Source organism: Crocodylus siamensis, chromosome 3 (assembly GCF_052110815.1).
Source record: "Crocodylus siamensis isolate JL-2025a chromosome 3, ASM5211081v1, whole genome shotgun sequence".
Lineage (NCBI taxonomy): Eukaryota > Metazoa > Chordata > Crocodylia > Crocodylidae > Crocodylus > Crocodylus siamensis.
In genome coordinates, this window is record NC_143397.1 from 111,247,424 (window position 1) to 111,265,938 (window position 18,515).

Sequence of the window (18,515 nt, forward strand, 5' to 3'; positions counted from 1 at the left end):
CTGTGCAGAAGAGGTGTCGTTGCTATCAGCCACTTACAGACTTCCCAGAAAGAGAGACATGGAGAAAGTCTCACATTACAATCAGGCCCCTTATTTGATTTATTGATCCCAAAGTACCCAGGAGCACTGGGACCAGACCATCTCCCACAGTGGCACTAGGGATGGAATTGGGCCCCATATCTACAACTGTGAGCTTCCAAGTAGGAGACACCAGTGCCTTCCAGAGGTTCCAGCATGGAGCTGCTGGAATTCTTTACCTGTTCTAGGGCAGCTGCTCCCTCAGGATGCTGTTCTGTCTGGCAGCTGGGGTGGGAACGCAAGTGTTGTGTGGAGAGAGCAGGACAATGTGGCAGAGTGCTACTGAGCAGTTTGAGTGGAGAGCTAATAACCTCTGCTTGGATTTGCTCTTGTTGCTGCCTCTGGTTGGTGAGAGCCCCCCGGGTGAATGTTCTGCCAGGGCTGTGCCAGGGATGAGAATACTGGTGATCCCTTGATGAGAGTTTACCTGATACCACTTTCTTAGCTCCTGAAAGACCATGTGGTGGTGAGGGGGTTGCTGCATGATCTTGGCCCTGGCCTTGAGGGAGCCACCAAGAGGCCTGTGAAGCGGTCATGTTTTGCTAGCATTCTGGTTTCCTCACCCTGCACAAAGAGGGTGCATCTTCTTCTCTTTAGTATCAGAGTAAGCAGTTCTAGGCTAGGTTTGTCTCATCAGGTTAACGAGCTGCTGTGGAACTCTGACTCAACTGTCCTGGCAGTGTGGCTGGAAGATCTTCAGAACAAGAACTGCTCCAAGCCAAGCACTTACGGTAGGAATGCTCTTCTGTGCCCTGGCTTCTGGGCTTTAATTATCGATGTAGTAAGTGATTGTGGCTTGGGACATACACATGACAGGGAAGGACCCTTTGCCCTTCTGGAGTACAAGACATTCTGTTAGTTTATCATTGTTCAAGACTTCTGCTCTGAAATGAGGTTAACACTTTTTGGAACAGCTACTCCAGTGCTTGTAGGGAGCTCTTACCAGAGCCTAAAGTGTCCATTGGTATGTCTCCATAATAGCAGTGTCCTCTTCAGGAATGGTCTCTGGGGAGAAAAGAGGGAAGTAGAGAAGATTTTGGAGTTTGACTCCTTGGGGCAAATCCTGGGATTGGGGTTCCCTTGTGCTGGTGTGTGTAAGAAACTGTCCCTAGCTCAAGGGGCTTGCAGTCTAAATAGGCAGGATGGGGAAGATTGGACAGGTGGGAAATAGTGTCTTGAAGACAGTGTCTTGACAATGATCATATGGGAAGTGTGCAGCAGTTCACCCCGAAGCCAGTCTGTCTTTGGGATGTGGAGATAACTGCCAAGCATCAGACAAATTGGAGAGGCTGCAGCAGATGCTGCCCTATTTGTAGTGAATGATTCTAGTGGTGGCTCTGACTAGAGAGAGGGACCAAGCTGCAACCTTGGGGTGGATAGGCTGACTCTCCTACTTCTACTTGTTCACATGGGGGACTGAGGAGCCAGGCCTCCCCCTAGAGAGTGCAGTAACCTCCTATCTCTCTGTAGTCCAGCTGTGGACAACAGGGAACTACCACTGGTACCTGAAGCAGAGCCTGCATTTTGGCAGTTCCAAGAGAAGCCAGCTTGCGTTGCTGTTGTGGGACTCGGAGATCCCGTATCGGCTGCATGTCCTCTGCAGAGGTTGGCGCTATCTCTGCTATGACTGGCATTGGAGCACTGACCGCAGTACTGGAGAGGAGAGCTGCCACTCAGCAAGTGTGGCTGTCATTGATGGAGGTAACACAAGGGTGACCCTGAAGCCTGTAGTAGTGGGGGATGGCTGGTGCCCAGCAAATTGGTCTCTGGTTCTTTGGTGCCTGATGGCTATCTTCTTGTGAGCTGGGGTCAGCGTAAGATATGGATACTGGGTGCAGCTCCCTCCTTCAGGGCTAGTTGGTGTAATGGGCTTTGAGTGAGGGCCCCATTATGCATTGAGAAGCTGGAGAATAGGTTAAGATTTTCTGTAAGTATGTATGTATTTATTCCCCCCCACTTGTCATCCTTTCTACAGACAAGGTGCTGGTGACGGCATTCCAGCACGCGATGGTGCCCCCGCCCATGTGCACATTCCAGCTCCAGCTCCCACAGGCTGTCAATCAGGTCATGTTCCACAATGATCCATGGACGAGCAGAGATCTGGCAATCTTTGATGCTGACAACAGGATCTCTGTATACAGATATGGTTTGTGCTTTGTATACCATGTGCGGAGACAGGCTTTCCCCTGCCTCTGCGGTGTGTGCCCAAAAGAACTGGTGAATGTCTGTCTATCAGTGATGGGAACCTCACCTTTGCCTGTGAATGGTCGGGTCTCAAATGCATTGTGGGAGTTGAAATGTGTCTGCTTCCTCCTCCCCCTCGCCCCCCCGGCTCTCTCTCTCTGGGTCCTTTTAGTTACTGGGAGTCTTGCAAAGCATCTTGGGAATGGACTAGTCTTGTGGAAATGTGTGGTACCTATGGGCTGTAAACAGTTTTATCACTGTTCCCCTCTATGCTTCTGCTGGGGCAACTCCTGGCTGCCACAGTCATGTCAGCCTGTGAGGTTGTCTCATGGCTTGTTTTCCTGGGGGGGTTTTTTGCATGTATTGTGGCTTTGAAAGTTTGTCATTGTGCTGCTTGGCCCTGGAGGTGGAAGTGGGAGGGAGATGCATTTTGTCTTGGGATCAGTCAAGCTCTGAGAACCTACAGTGGTGGAAAGGCCCATCTGTATTAATCCAGCTCCCTCAGGGGTGCATGATGCTGTGGTCCAGTTATTGCACCTGCCATGTGAGAGGGTCCCCTCCTGGGAGGCAGGAACAGCCTCCCTGGAGATTTTGCTCTATGCATCCTACTTTGGTCGTCTTGAAGCCAGGCTAGGAATCACAGAGGTAGGTGATAGTTAAGCTTGACAGAATTTGATTTTTATTTTTAATAATTTTGTGGCTAAAATCAATGTTTATTTTTAAGCATTTCTTTCACTTTTTACTGTTTTTAAAATCTATTTAAATTTTCATGATTGCACTAAATTAGGGATATGGGGGCTAGACAATTTAGTAATGACAGTGTACTGTTAAGGTTGTTGGTTCTAGCTGTGTTGATCTAAGGACATAGGTAGACAGGGTTCTTTGGGTAGATGTGATATCTTTTATTAGATGCATAAATAGTTGGAAAAATTGTTCTTTGCAAGCTTTTGGGCACAATTTTTTCTAATTACTTAGATGGTCTAATAAACAATATCACATCTACCCAAAGAAGCTTGTCTGCCTGGTATACTGTTAAAAGATTTATAAAGTCGCATGTCAAAATATAAAAAGTAAATATCCATTTACTTACTCAGTGGCAATTTGGCCTCTGCCCCAATAACACAGGGGTCAGGCTGGACTCGCCAAGAGTTTGGTGCCCAATCACCAGCAGGGACGTGGGCAGAGCGAGCGGCCAACAGCTGCTAGCAGCCCTGCTCCTCGAACTCGGTCTTCCAGCACTGCTCTACCAGCATAGCCCCCAGCTCCTGCAGTGGCTGCCCAAGCCACTACCAGAGGAGCAGTGTGCAGGAGTGCAGCTGGGGCTCCCCTCCACTCGCCTGCAGGTCCTCTGTTTGTGTGAGTGTGCACGCATGCATGCGTGCACTCATGGTGCCCCCTGCCCCAGATTTGTTTACATCCATCCCAGATTTTTACATCCCGTTTCTATAATTTCTATAAATTATTACTGATGGAAATATTTTGAGTCAGCTGAAATCAATGTTTATCAGTAAAAATCTAATCCTGCCAAGCCCAGTGATAATGAAATACTGGCTATTGACCTGCTGTGCTGCTGTGGCTTCCCTGTGGCTGCTGTGCTGCTCTGGCCAGACAGAGAGCAGCTGCCTGCTCCACAGGTCTCAAGTGTATAGGAGTGGCAGGTTACTTTAGGGCAGGAGTTGGCAAAATTTCTTGGGCAGTGTCAAAAACACCCACAACCTCAACTTGTACCATGTTGGCATGTCAGGGGCAGACAGCAGGGGAGCTATGAGGGGCCTGATCCTTGTTGTGGCAGGGCAGCCCTGGCACCTTCCCCACTGTCTGCTTTGAGGCGCTTGTGCCTGTTTCAGAGCCTAGGCTGCTCGTAGCAGGTGCGGGGGAGACTGCAAGTAGCTGCACCGGGGTCCTTGGAGCCCTGGCCCAGCTTGTTGCTGACAGCGGGTGCACATATGCCTTGAATCGGATGATGGGGAAGGGGCTGGGGCTGCACTGTCGCAACAAGGATCAGACCTCTGTTGGCTGTCCCATTGTCTGTCCCAAGGTACATATACCAAGCAAAATGCCTTTGCATGCCAAGCTCTGGCACGTGCTGGGGGTTGCCTACCCCTGCTCTAAGGTTTTTGTGCTTTGCCTTTGCCAGGTGAATGCACTGTGCAGGACTCCAGTGTCAAACTGGGAGCGCTGGGAGGAAGTGGATTCAAAGCTGCTGTGGAAACACCGCACCTGGTGAAAACCTACAGGTACTCAGGGCCTTGGGGTAGTGATGGCAATGGCTGGCCTGAGATGTGAAACAGGTGGCTGGGTAGTGGCTCTGGCTGTCCCTGTCATGAGCATGAATGCAAAGTTTGATGGCAGTAGGAGCAGGGCTACAGGTTGTGCTTCCTGCAGAGCTGAGTGCTCAGTTGTCTCTCTCTGGTATGGCAGGGCTTTGGTCCCAGCCCTGATGTCTAGGAAATTTAGCACCATGCTCTTTGCCATTCTGTTGAGGTAGCTGGTCAGGGGCATAGCTCTGAGGTTAAGAAAGGGTGCCAACCGTTTTACTGCAACAACTGTGGCTTTTCTGGGATGGAGTAGGAATCTGTTACATGAAGGCTCTACTCTTCCCTGTGGACTTGCAGGAGCAGGCACTTAAAGCGGGGTAAGGTGCTAAGAGGCTGCTCCTGGCAGGGCCCAGGAGGATGGAAATCCTGTCTCCCAGTACCCTCAGATCCCAAATCTATCTGACTAGATGAGCTGCTCCCACTTCAAGAAAGCAAAGTAGGGCATGCTGGGCCCTTGGCTGTCACTACAGGCCCTGTCATCTGTGGGAGGAATTCACGCTACTTCAGAGTGAGGCATATCGTTGCCTCACTAGACAGGTCTCTTGCTGAGGCTGGGCACAGGGCTGCTCCTTCTTCCTGCATGGGAAAGGTAGGGTGTGACTCACTTGGAAGATGCCAATCTCTTTCTCTCCATATGCAAACAGAGTGGACCTTGGCTGCTGTGAGGATGGGGAAGTGAACCCACTGAAGCTCCGTCTTCTCACCTGGCTGCAAGATGACACATTCTTGGCTGTTAGCCAGGGGAAGCTGGTCTCTCAGTCCATCCTGCACCATCTAAATGTGGCACCGTCCTCAGCAGGGGCCACGGTGGAGGAAGAAGGGATCCTGGATCTTGGGTACTGCAAGACAGTTCCTTTGGGTACAGGGTTGATGCAACTGTTAAGTGATTCTAGAGCTAGGCATGGTGTGTGATGTAGATCTGATGCCCCTTTCTGGCCTTGATAACCCTTTCCCCTGAAGCTCCTGGGATTTGGGATTTATTTGTGGCTAGGGGTCTACCTAAATCACATAGGAACTTACTGTTTTTTGCAGGTTGAACTCAGTGTAAAGTTCTAATTTCCATGGTCATTTCATGGCAGCCCTGTCCCTCAGTCCTGATTGGTGGAGAGGCCCTATTGGGGTGGAGAAGGGACAAAGGGGAGCCACCACTGTGTGTGCTTCCCTTTGTGCTGCCCTGACAGCTGGCACCTTTCCCCAGTGAGGACTACTGGTTTCCACTGTGGAGCCAGCATTTTATTTTTATTAAGGGTTTTGGGGGTGGGGGTTTGGTTGTTGATTTCACAGATTTTGCAGTTTCCAGGAGTCATTCCCTATCCATGGCATATGTGTTCCTATCCCAAGAAGGTCAGAGGCTGGAAGGCTACTACCAATGAAGCCTGGGTTCATCCCCAGGATCAAAATATAAAAAGTAAATATCCATTTACTTTTTGGATTTTGATGCTGGGGATCCTTCACTGATAGAGCAGAGTGTTGCACCACCTTAAAAGTTGGTGTGCTTCAGTAGTAGGGTGCTGGAAATGCCTTGTAGTGCAGGGACACCTGGGTCTTCAGGGCTGTTGTCAGCATCTTCATTGGCACCAATTTCACCCTGCTCTTTGGGACATCTACATGGCTGTGCCCTGCCTTTCACAACTCCAAGCTATTCCTAATAGGTTCTGTACCCTCACCAGCAGGCTATAGGGTCTCCTACTGGGCTTGTATTTTGAGCCAGGAGAAAGAAAAAGCCAGCCTTCCTGGATTTGGTATGACAGCTTACAGGCAAAATTGAACAGAATTTTGGGCAGTGACATGACTGTGTAGCTCTTGTTTAGCTGGAGCAGGGACTCTGATCCATTTGTAATACAAAGTCTGCAGTCTCTTCCCACACTGAATAAAACACCTGGAGTCAAAGGGCATTGGCTCAAACTATTGCATTATTGAAATCTGCCACTACACAGAGACTCACTGAAAGCAGGCAGCATCTGACCTGTTGTAGTCCTGAAGTGCAGAGAGGCTAAAATCCTACTGGATCTGCGGTGCCTGGGTAAATGCACTGACACTTAGGCAAATTACACTGGTCTGAGCAGAGCAGACACACTGGGGTAGGGCCTGTACATCATGCAAGTTGCTGTACTTGGCAAAAGTTACCCCTGGGGGTAAGTTGGAAGTAACAATAATAAAGTGTAAGTTATACCATAGATCAGTGGTCTCCAACCAGCCAGTCCTGATTGACTGGTTGATCAGGGAGCCTCTTTTGGTCGATCCTGGGCTAGGAGGGATGGGTGCGTGCATGTACCCCTCCTCCCCCAGCCCAGCAGGTCAGTCTGTGGGGGAGGGAAACGACAGGGGCCAGATTGAGGCCCCCACAGTGAGGGATGGATGGTAGTGAGGGGTGGATGGTGCGAACCAGCTGGGAGCAGGGGAAGATGAGAGGAGCCACAGCCTGGCCGAGTGGTGGGAGGATTGGAGCACTGGGGGGTGGGGTTCCAGGGGCACGGGGAGAAAGGGGGAGGGTGCTCCCACTGCTGGATGCACCCTGGTGGAGGCCCTGGGGGCATGTGCCCCCCCATCTCTGCATGGGGCGGAGGCAGATGTCTCTGCTCACTATGCCTCGAGCCCTGCTGCAGCTGGCCATGTGCAGGCATGGTTCAGCCTAGCAGCGGAATGCACATGGCATTCAGCCGCTCCTAAGCCAGCTGCAGCAGGGCTCAGGGCGCAAAGCCCAGCCCACAATGGCAGCTGCCTCTGCCACACACAGATGAGGGGACACGTGCCCCCACAAATGCAGGGCAGGGTGGACAGCCCCAGCAGCAGTGAGGGAGTGAGCGGGGCTGGAGCAGGGGTGGGCCCTGCACAGCCAGGGCAGGTGTAGAAATGGGCTGTGAGGGGCTCATCTGGGGGGTGTGGAGAGGGCATGGGGGGTGGGGCGTGTGCCCCTGGATCTGCACATGGGGCGGGTTACAGCTGTGGGCTAGGGCTAGGCTCTTCCCGGCAGGGGTGCTGGGCTGCACTGCGCTTGGGCTGGGTGCAGTGTGCCTGGTATCTGCATGCACACTGCAGGGCACTGGGGCTGTTTCCCAAGGGCATTGGGGCTGTGTGCCCAGTATCTGTGTGTGGGGAAGGGGAAGGCTGTGCTGGGCTGTTTCTAGTGTGGGTTGGGTTATGCTGCGCTTTGAGTGGGCAGCGGCAGTGCTGGGAAGGGGTTGCGGGGGCTATGGTGAATTTTCAGGTTGCTGCAGCTCCCTTGTAGTCCGTCTGCCGGCATCCCCCACCACCCGGCCTGAGCACAGGGTGGCCCAGCACTCCCACAGGGAAGAGCCCTGCTCCAGCTCGCAGCTGCAGCCTGCCCTGCCCTGCCCTGCCCATTGTGCAGGTCTGGGGGCACCCCCCTGCTCCTCCCCCATGCCCTTTCGGGCTGCGTGCCCCCCCATGCCCCCTGAATAAGCCGCTCGTGGCTCTGTCCCATGCCCAGCCCTGCCATTTGGTGGGGGAAGGTGGGGGGGTGCAGATTGAGGCCCCATGGTGAGGGAGTGGGACTAGGGCTGGGGCCTCGATCTGCCCTGAGCCCCTGGCCCTTCCCCTTCCCCCCACCCTTTCCCCCATATACTGACCTGCTATGGGGGACACACCCCCAAATAATTTTTTTCTTTCTCTGCCTCAGTTGCCTTGCCCCACCCCCACCTTCCCTCCCCACAGACTTACCTGGGTTGCTTTTAAATTCCAAAAGTGTTCTCCTGCTTAAAAAGGTTGGAGACCACTGCCATAGATCCTGTGTCTGCAGTTCTGGTCTTTTTCATCCTAGGGTAGCCATCCACTTAAAGCAAATAGATCATTAAGAGTTCCCTTTCTACTGATTGGCAAGCAGGTTTAATAGCACCTACTGCAGACAGCTACTTCAAAAGAGCTGATGTCATCTGGACACTGATGTAACTTCATCAATGTAATCATGTTGTGTGAACTCACCCTTCCAGTGTTAATGGGTGTGACTTCGCTAAAAGTTTCTCTAGAGACTGTAAACTCTAGTGGTCACCAGTCAGTGGATCTTGATCCATCGGTAGATCTTGGAGCCTCTTGGAGTAGATCCAAGGCTGGGGTGGGGAGCTGAGTGCCCCTGTGCATGCATGCACACCCCCCAGCCCAGTAGGTTAGTCCGTGGAGGAGAGAAGGGGCGGGGGAGCTAGATTGAGGTCCCCACAATGAGAGACAGTGCCGCAGAGGCAGGAGCAGGAGTTGAGTTGAGTAGGACCCCAGGCAGGTGGGACTTACCTGCTGGGGAGGTGCGCCCCCAAATAATTTTGTCTCCCTCTGCCTTGATCTGCCCTCCCCCCCACTCCCCTTACCTCCTCACAGGGGGTAGCAGCAGCTCATGGTAGATCTTGGGTAGCTTTTAAATGCCAAAGGTGATCTACTTAAAAAGGTTGGAGACCACTGTTGTATACCCTCACTGACCTGATTGTATGCCTACTCACCCCAGACTGGGATGGCCAAAAGCCACATTTGGTTGCTTCTCAGTCCCATGCTGTAAAGTGAAAAAGTATGTGTAAGCAGGTTGTGCTGCAGTGCAGTGATGTTTCCTCTCACATGTACCTTGTTCCAGCCCAGCTGTGTCTGTGGATGGGGAAGTGATCAGCCTGTGCTACAGTCCAAAGACCAAGACAGTAGCCCTGGAGCTGGCTGATGGGCAGATATTGAAGTACCTCTGGGGTATGTATGTCCCTGCCGATGTAACTGAGTTTAGAAAGTCATTGCTGTTACCGCCCTGTCATGACTTATTGGAATGTGTGTGCCTTACATCTGAGTGTATGTGATTATTAAAGGCAATAATGGAAGAGGTTATGTGCTTCCAAGCAAAAGAGACCATTTTCTATGGCTTTGGAAGCACTGGTTAGTTACTGGTATCTCACTGATTCTTGTCCCTTAGCCCATAAGGGACATATGTGCCCCTCTGAGCACATAGACTTATGTGCCCCTCTGAGCTCCCTCTGCACTGTCATGCTCTGAGTTGCTTTTCTGACGTGCAGTAAGGTGAAGTCTTCCTATATCTTGTAGGTCTGTGCAGTCTTTGGGTCTCTCAGCTGTGGGGGAAGTGGGTTAATTCTCTGTGTTGCTTCTAGAAACTCTCCATCCAGCGCTCGAGCCCTGGAGGAACAGTAGTGGCTCTGCTGTCCGTTTTCCTACTCCTTGCGTGCAAACTGCCCTTGTCACGATTGACAGAGAAGTGAGTGAATGGGAAGTGGGTTGCACTGGCTGATCCTATAGTTCTGGGTCTCTTTTACTGAATCCTTGGCCAGTTCATGTGGTAGGGGGACAGGTTTCCTGGTTCATGTCTGAGTGCACTCCTTCCTATTTCTCTCTCCAAGCAGATCAGGGTGGAGCCAGAAAACTTGAGTTGCCTTCAACTTGCCTGATGACGTATAATGAACATGCACACAGCCCCAGCTGATAGTGGTGCATCACTGTTCTGTCAGGAGCCTTAGACCCACTAAGGGGTCATTCCTATGTACAGTACAGTACTGGGATGTCATTTATCTAGAGCTGTCTGAACAGTTCAGTCATTTGGGGCATATCACTGGTTATGTTTCCTGTAACTGATGTCTTAGTGGCAGTGTTGGCAGTTGCATTTAGCAGCTACCATTTGGTTTGCTTTTCTAGCTCTTTTGCCTTTTAAACAGATACTATTCATTCAGGCACTCAAATAACCCCCTGTCTCCACCCTGGAGATTTCTTTCTACATGCATGTTCTCATGTTTCTACTTTGTGGGCTGGATGTGGTGCCAGCAAGTTCAGCACTGTGCTCAGTAGGCCTTGGTCTAATGCTGGGGTGGCAAACTCATCAGGCCCTGCAAGCTATATGAGTGGCATGCGGCCAGTCCATTGCCTGAATCAGGCCAGTGGACTGGCCCTGCATGTTAGATTCAGTGTGTGTTCCAGCCCAACCTTACGTTCTGCCTGCCTCAGCATTGTTGGGCCAATCCAGGGTACCTGCATGTGAGTCTATTCTAAAACCCATGGTCAGCACTGCAGGGCTCTGTAAACCAGATCATTGACACCCCTGATGTAATGACTTCCATTTTTCAGCTATTGGTTCTCAACTTGCAGTGGAAAGTGCTCTGTTCCTCATCAGAGGTTTAAAGCTTGTGGTAAAAAGCTATTGCATTTCCCACCACAGGTGTTTGAAGATGTGTTTAACAAGCAAACACTGTCTATTGAGATCTTGTGTGATCAAACAAATTCCTGCCAGGCTTTCTTCAGGTGGTGACTTGAGTGCTGAGAACAAGCATGAGATATCTCAGTCCAGCAGGTTACTGGTCTGAAGATAGTGGGCTTATGGCAGTGGTGCTTACAGTACTGTAATACGTTATAATTACTTGTCTTTTTTGTTGTAGGATGCAATCCTGGGTCTGAGTGACCGATGCCGCTTTTTCATTAATGATATTGAGGTATCAACACTACTTCTGATCCAGTTTTGTGACTCATTTGATCTATTGCTTCTGACACAGAAAGGTTTCTTCTTTTTTCCTCCTCGCTTTCTTTCCACAGGTGGCTTCCAACATCACTTCATTTGTGACGTATGATGAGTTTCTGTTGGTGACCACCCACTCCCACACCTGCCAATGCCTCTCCCTGAAGGATGCATTAGTGAAAGGTAAATGTTTAGATAAAGCCGCAACACAACCAGCCTTCCTGAGGCCCTCAGATTTTTAGGATAGGGCCCTGACAAATCCCCACTTTTCACTGCCAAACCTACCTGTTGTGAGCCCTTCATGATGGTGCCAATCATTAATCATCCAACCTAGCTGGTGCCAAAAAGCGCTCTTCGTTTCCACATAGACCACAACTACCGGGGCTGGTCATCCCTCTTTCTTCCCCTGCCACCCCTTCCTCTACCCTTGCTTTGTGGTGCAGGAGGAAGTAGCTCAGTCTTCATAAGCCTATGCTGATCTGTGATATGATGAGAGGGAGGGGCAGGACTATGCCAAAGCGCAGGACCTCAGCTTATAGAGAGAATGGGGAGAGGCACCTTGGGAGTAGGGCTGGCCCTGTGAACTGGGTGTCTCATTCCAGGAGTTTAAGAGTTCAGGTAGCAGAAGCTGCATTCAGTCCCTTTTTCTGCGTGCTGCCCAAGAACAAAGCCAGCTCCCCTCATGGGGATGGTAGGTGCAAGGTGCCCTGGATGAACAGCACTGTGACGGTGTCTGACACCTGGACGTGGGAGGTTGGGATGATGTCAGTACTTTTTGTTGCCATCTGGTCGCAGTCGGTGATGTCCTTGGGCAAAGACTCAGACTTCATCCTCTGCTCTGCCATGCTAGTGGGCAGACCAGAACCAGATGAAGTTTAACACTTCCAAGTGTAAGGTGCTTCATCTGGGGGCAAACAATCCTCAACATACATACAGGCTTGGTGGTGACAGCCTGACTTGCACCACGGCTGAAAGGGACCTAGGGGTAATGATTGCCTATTGCATGAATATGAGCTGTCAGTGGGAGGCAGTGGTCAGCAGGGAAAATAACACGCTGGCATGCATCATCTTGTGTAAAACTAAGGAAGTGATACTTCCACTGTTCTCACTGGTGGGACCGCAGTTGGAGTACTGCATCCAGTTCTGGGTGCCGTATTTCAATAAGGATGTAAAAAAACTTGAGAGGGTCCAGAAAAGACCAGAAAGACACCTGTATGATCAGGGACATTCAAGGCAACCCATATGAGGAAAGCTTGAGGGACCTGGGCTTCTTTAGCCTAAAGAAGAGAAGGTTGAGAGGGGACTTGATAGTGGCTTACAGCTATGTCAGAGGAGTGCATCAGGAGCATGGTGAACAACTCACTAGGGCACCCCCGGGGAAGACCAGGACCAATGGATACAAACTCCTGGAAGGCTGCTTCAGGCTCAATACCAGGAAAAACTCCTTCACAGTCAGGGTGTCCAGACTGTGGAATAAACTCCCTCCAGAGGTGGTGTAGTCACCTACCCTGGAGGCTTTCAAGAGGAGACAGGACAGTCCCCTTGCTAGGGTCACCTAACCCCAGTTGTCTTCCTACCTGGAGTGGAGGTGGGGGGCTGGACCCGATGATCTGCAAAGTCCCTTCCAGCCCCTAGCAATCTATGAGGCACAGTGGGACCCTGAGTCTGGCTGGCACCCTTGGCACTTACTAGCATATTGCTAACTATCAGGATGTGGGATCCACTGTAGGTCTGGGCAGGGAGTGCTGAACTTGCAGGTGTGTTGATTCCATACTGATAACCACATCCTTCTCAGGTCTGCAGACCAGTGAGAGTGGCATTCCCAACAGTGAAAGCCTACGCAAAGTGGAACGGGGCTCCCGAGTTGTCACTGTCATACCTCAGGACACTAAACTTGTGCTGCAGGTCAGTCCTTGCCCCACATTGCTGCTGCCTGCTCTCTGGGGTAGGGGGCACAGGTGGTGGGAGAAGCAAGCTAGCCCCAGTGTGGGCCACTTGTAGAAGTTATGGCAAGGTGGTGATATCACCTACCATCCCACAGGTCTGCCTTTGCTTTGTAGGCTGCAGTGGCACCATTCTTCACAAATTCTCTGTGTCATAGGGCCTGGTGCTGAACATCCTTAGCTTGCACTACCTCTCTGGCACAGGGGAGAACCTAGAAAGAAATGAGGGCTTTTAGAATTCCCGTTGCATGTGAATGGGGTCAAATGAGGTTGCTCTCATCTGTAATGGTGAGAGCAGAGCCTAGCTCTGGCCTTCTTCCTGGACTGGGCTTCACCAGGGCCTCTGTTATCTTCTTGCAGATCCACTTCCTGACCTCAGGGTATTGAGCTGCCTACTTATTGGAGTGGGTACAGCCTACCTTCTCCTTCCCATCAGGAGCAGAGGTGTCCTGGGCAAACACTGCCACTGCTATAGCACAATGATGTTTTGTGCCAGCAGTGCACCTACCATTGTCAGAAGAGACCCTGGAATATCTTCCTGGCATGAATGATATTTCTGTGTTTCCTGTATTTCTCAGTCTCCCTATTAAGTCAGTGTTTGTTTCTGCTCTCCTTCACTAGCCCAATATTGTGGTATTTGGGTTTGCTGCCCTCTGTTTCTCCTGGGACACAGGGCATATCTTATTGAACTGAAAGAACAGTAAAATTTGTGTTCCAAATCAAGGGCAGGTCCTGCTGTAACAGGTCATATCCTGTCCATCTACTTCCTTCCCTCATTCCCCCATTTACTTCAGCAGTTCAGGATACTCCTGGGATAGCCCTCTATGGTTTCAAGGCAGAAAGCTCTTTGGGGGCTTGGAAAGAAATATGACATTGGTCTCCTTTGTTTTAGATGCCAAGAGGGAACTTGGAGACCATTCACCACCGAGTCCTGGTTCTAGCTCAGATCAGGAAGTGGCTGGACAGGTAGGTGACAGTGACCTGTTTTCATGGGTATGGTGGTACAAATGTGACTCAGAAGTATGGGAAGGCATAAGGTAGGCTGGAAAGAGTAGCTAAGAGAATTCTCTGTCATGACCATGACTTAGCAAGTAGAAAACAAGCTTCCTGGAGTTGTGCAAGCCTGATAAATGCACAGTCTCTGCAGGGCATCACCAGCAAAACCTCCTCCTTTAACATTTGGTCATGGCCACCAGGTGCCATGTGTTTCGTTCCTCTTTCCCAGGAGCTCTGCTTTCAAAGTGTAGTGGCTTGGGCTTGGGAACATTATAAATAGGTCACCTTGATGTGATATGGTATGGTGAAACAGGCAGGTGAAGCACCACTGTTTCCCCTGACCCTTATAATAAGAATTACTCCTAAAATCCTAGAGATTAGCTTGGGTTGTCTCTGGATAGATGGCACTGGTATTTTTCTTTTTACAATGAAGTGCTTTAAAATCTGCTGAGATGCAGCACTTTTTGCTTTAAGATCCACAGGCAGCTCTTTGAGCTGGCCAGAATTATCTTTCATATAAAGCCCACACACTTTAACATCTGAGCATGGGGGCTTAGGGCAGGCCTGGTCAGTCTTCTTCACAGAGAGAAAGAGCCCATACAACATCCTGGGATGGCAGTGAAAATCTTGCCAGCTTTATATATGGCCTGGCTTGTTATTCCCCTCCGTGTGTATGACTAAAAAGTAGCATGTTATATGTTCCTTGCGCATCTGACTTAGGCCCTGCATGGTGCTGCTCTTCTCTGTGTAAACATGCTGGCATTTGTCTCATTCCAACAGACTTATGTTCAGAGAAGCATTTGAGTGTATGAGGAAGCTGAGAATCAATCTTAATCTCCTTTATGATCACAATCCCAAGGCAAGTATTTATGGGTGTTGTGTCTCCTTCCTCACCTGTCTGCCATCCAGGTATTGCAATTGGGAAAGTGTTGTTTAGTAACTATTCAGGCTGTTGGGGGAATGAAGGTTTCTCTGGCAACTGGAAAGATTTCAGGTCTGCAGAACTTCTGCCGCTTGCCTGTACAAGGGCCTAATCATGCAACTGGATCCTGTGAAGGCAACCTTCCTGCTGCAAAGGGGAACAGTGGTAGTAGCAGGGCGCACCAGTGGGTGCACACTGTGGTATCTGCAAGAAGCATCCTGAGAGGATCTGACCTTGAATTTCACTTGTCCTACTCTTGCTAATTTAAATGAAGTCTTTAAAGTCACTGTGCCCAAAGGGGAGGGGAGTGGGGTTGTATTGAATGAGTAGCAGCAGCAAAAGTGTAAAGATTTTTTTGTTCATTTCAGGTTTTCCTGGAAAATGTAGAAACCTTCATCAAGCAAATAGATTCTGTGAATTATATCAACTTGTTTTTCACTGAGTTAAAGTAAGCATCATTCTTCAAATGGAAGTATGTGTGGTAAGCACAGATGAAGTAGGATAGCTGCATCTGCCTTCCATTAGCTGAAGTAGCAACAGAAGCAAGCTCCTGAACAGTTAGAGGGATTCAGTTGGATTGCAGCTGATCCTGACTCCCAGTAGTGGTAGTCTGGGCAGGGTTAGCCTGGGCTGGGTTTTCCATTGCATTGGTTTGTAGCAGTTTGTACTGTTTGCTTTCTAGTTTGCGTGATGTTTCAAAGTACATGTTGCCATTCCAGTTCTGGCCACCTTCTGGCTGAGGAGATTCCTGGGGGGGATGATTCTGTCTGAGCTAAGAGGAACAAGTTAGTGCCTCCTAGGGCCTGGGGCCATGATTTTTGTTTAGGCTCTTGGAGAACAGTCCTGACTTTTCAAAAGAGCTGAGTACCAACTACCTTTTAAGTCAATGAGAGTTACTGAGTTTCTTATTTAAGCACCTAAAAATGAGCTGAGCAGTCTCTCTTTGGGCTCCTAACTTGCAGCATTTCAACCTTTATGATCTCTGTTTAGGCACCTAAGCAAAAGCCTTGATTTTCAAAAGCGACAAGCACTCAGTATAACTTCAGAGACACTATTTGTTTTGGATGCCATTGCCTAGTTTCAATGCAGACTGTTACAGTAATGTTCTGAGCAATCATTTGCATCCCTGAAGTGAGTGAACCATTCTGACTGAGGGTTTTTGGTTGTAGCCATGTTGGTCTAAGGAAGGTTCTTTGAGCAGGTGTGGTATCTTTTATTAGACCAAATGACATGGAAAAAGTTCTTGGCAAGCTTTGGGCGCAGTCACCCTTCTTTACACACAGGGCTGTTCTGAGGCTTCAAAAATGAGAGAAGCTAAAAGTGTGGCAGGATGTCAGTGAGAATGTAAATAAGTAGAAATTAGAAAGACAAAAGGTAAAGCAGAGAGAGTAGGAGATAGAAAGTAGGGGAAAAAGGCTAAAGGGGAGACAATACAGTGATAGAATACAAGGTAGAAAAGAGGCTGTCAGTGAAACAAGAAATAGTTGGAGATCAGGAAAACAAGAATGAGAGAAGCTCAAAGTGTGAGAGGATGTAGTGAAAATATGAATAGGTAAAAAGAAAAACAAAAAGTAAAGCAGAAGAGGGAGGGAAGGGAAGAAAGTGGGAGGGAAAACAAGTTGAAAGGGAACCATTACAATGGTAAGAAAGAGGCTCTTAGTGAAGAAGGAAATAGGAAATCAGACACACAGGACAGAAAAGTAGTGGAGGGGAGAAAAGGTGGGGGAAAAGAAGAATGTAAGAGGTCAGTGAATCTGGTGAATCAGATGTCAGACAAGTTATAATGCATCATAAATCCAATGTCTATATTGAGTCCATGATTTTGTATCCAGTAGATTTATGAAGTGTTTGTAAACTTGTATGATGAGTTCGTAGGCTCATCTATGGAAGGTATTTTGTAAGCTCCCTTTGAGGATAGAACAGAGATCGGAGAGCGCAGTTGTTGTTTGGTTTCTTCTACATATTTTCCATCAGGCCATTTGGTGCACTGGACAAGGTGCAGGTGTAAGATTCAAGAATGGTGATAGGGTGTGGTTCTGTTGAGTGTGGTTATTGTGGGGGTGGTGGAGATATGTTGGCAGGTTTTGCATTTCTTGTTCTGGTGTGGTCTGGATTCATTCGGTGTGGTTTGGGTCATAGGGAGTTTGCTTCCGATGATTAAGTTAATGAGGTTCGGTGCTCGTTTAAAGGCTAGGATGGGTGGTTCCAGAAAGATCTCTTTAAGAGAGGGGTCATCTTCTAGTATGGGTTGCAGTTTGAGGATTTTCCACGTAGGTTCCAGGGAAGAGTAATATGCAATAAATTGCATATTTCTTTTGTTCTAAACCAGGGGTGGGCAAAATGCGGCCTGTGGGCCAGATGCAGCCCGCCAATGCCATTCTCTCTGACCCGTGGGGCCCCTAAAAAATTTGGAAAATTAATATTTATCTGCCCCTGGCTGCCTGTTATGCAGCCCTCTGTGGCTTGCCAAAACTCAGTAAGCGGCCCTCTGCCCAAAATAATTGCCCACCCCTGCCCTAAACACACCAAGAAAGCTGTAATATACAGCCAAGCTCTCCGATACCACTGAATTTGCAGCGAGGAGCATACCTGTGACCACCACCTCACAAATCTTGAAGGGGCCTTCAGTCAGTAAGGATGCTCCTTCAGAGTGTTACCACTGTAGTGTTTCCCTCTGGCCATTTCCCCCCTCTCCCCCACCCTGCTTTCTTCCCCCTCCCTCCTCTGCTTTACCATTTTGTTTTTCCTTTTTTAGCTCTTTATATTTTCACTACATCCTATCACACTTTGAGCTTCTCTCATTCCTGTTTTCCTGATCTTCAGCTATTTCCTTTTTCACTGACAGCCTCTTTTCTACCTTGTATTCTATCACTGTAATGTCTCCCTTTAGCCTTTCCCCGCTGCTTTCTATCCCCTCCTTTCTCTGCTTTATCTTTTGTCTTTCTAATGTCTACCTATTTACATTCTCACTGACATCCTGCCGCACTTTTAGCTTCTGTCATTTCTTGGCGCCTCAGAACAGCAGAATCTCCCTGTGTGTGAAGAAGGGTGACTGTGCCTGAAAATTTGCCAAGAACTTTTTTCCAACTACTCAGTTTGTCTAATGAAAGATATCACATCTGCTCAATGAACCTTGCCTGCCATTCTGACTGGGGCACTCCTCACATGGGGTTGGTCTAGTCCTTGAGAGTAGCTTGTAGCAGTAAGTTTTATTTTTCTCTGGGAGGGTGAGGAGTGAGTCACATAACTCTTAATGTCATCTGGCATTGTCAGAGGATCATGGTTATGGGAAGATAAGTGTCTACACAGAACAAATTGTATCAAGAAATATATTACGTGACTACATTAATTTTGTCACAAGTATTTTTGTGCCAGGCTATAGGTAGCCACCTATCTGGTATTTCATTACATACATTTCTTTTTTAGAGACGAAGACTTCACAAAGACTATGTACCCCTCTCCAGTTGGCAGCACTGTCCAGCCAGTACTGTGTCCTACCCAGAAAAAAGTCGATCTTGTTTGTGATGCAATGAGAGCTGCCATGGAAAAGATTAACCCCCACAAGTAAATGAAGTGCTTAATACAGATCAGGGCAGAACCATCAAAATCACTTTCAGACTCTAAAACACTTC

At 49.1% G+C, this 18,515-nt stretch overlaps 1 protein-coding gene across 3 annotated transcripts in view; it reads left to right on the forward strand.

Moving 5' to 3' along the window:
• ELP1 (elongator acetyltransferase complex subunit 1) overlaps positions 1-18,515 on the forward strand; it is a 55,678-nt gene that overhangs the window by 16,405 nt on the left and 20,758 nt on the right. For all 3 annotated transcript variants that reach the window (XR_016441300.1, XM_090038980.1, XM_090038981.1), the window contains 14 exons: positions 716-809; positions 1,549-1,779; positions 2,054-2,224; positions 4,400-4,499; positions 5,225-5,416; positions 9,157-9,263; positions 9,674-9,777; positions 10,946-10,999; positions 11,100-11,205; positions 12,818-12,927; positions 13,858-13,931; positions 14,742-14,820; positions 15,252-15,331; positions 18,310-18,447. Coding sequence is in view for 2 of the 3 variants with exons in the window: in XM_090038980.1 (XP_089895106.1) it covers positions 716-809; positions 1,549-1,779; positions 2,054-2,224; positions 4,400-4,499; positions 5,225-5,416; positions 9,157-9,263; positions 9,674-9,777; positions 10,946-10,999; positions 11,100-11,205; positions 12,818-12,927; positions 13,858-13,931; positions 14,742-14,820; positions 15,252-15,331; positions 18,310-18,447 (1,640 nt within the window). In the remaining variant the exon portion in view is untranslated. The remainder of the gene's footprint in view (positions 1-715; positions 810-1,548; positions 1,780-2,053; positions 2,225-4,399; positions 4,500-5,224; positions 5,417-9,156; positions 9,264-9,673; positions 9,778-10,945; positions 11,000-11,099; positions 11,206-12,817; positions 12,928-13,857; positions 13,932-14,741; positions 14,821-15,251; positions 15,332-18,309; positions 18,448-18,515) is intronic.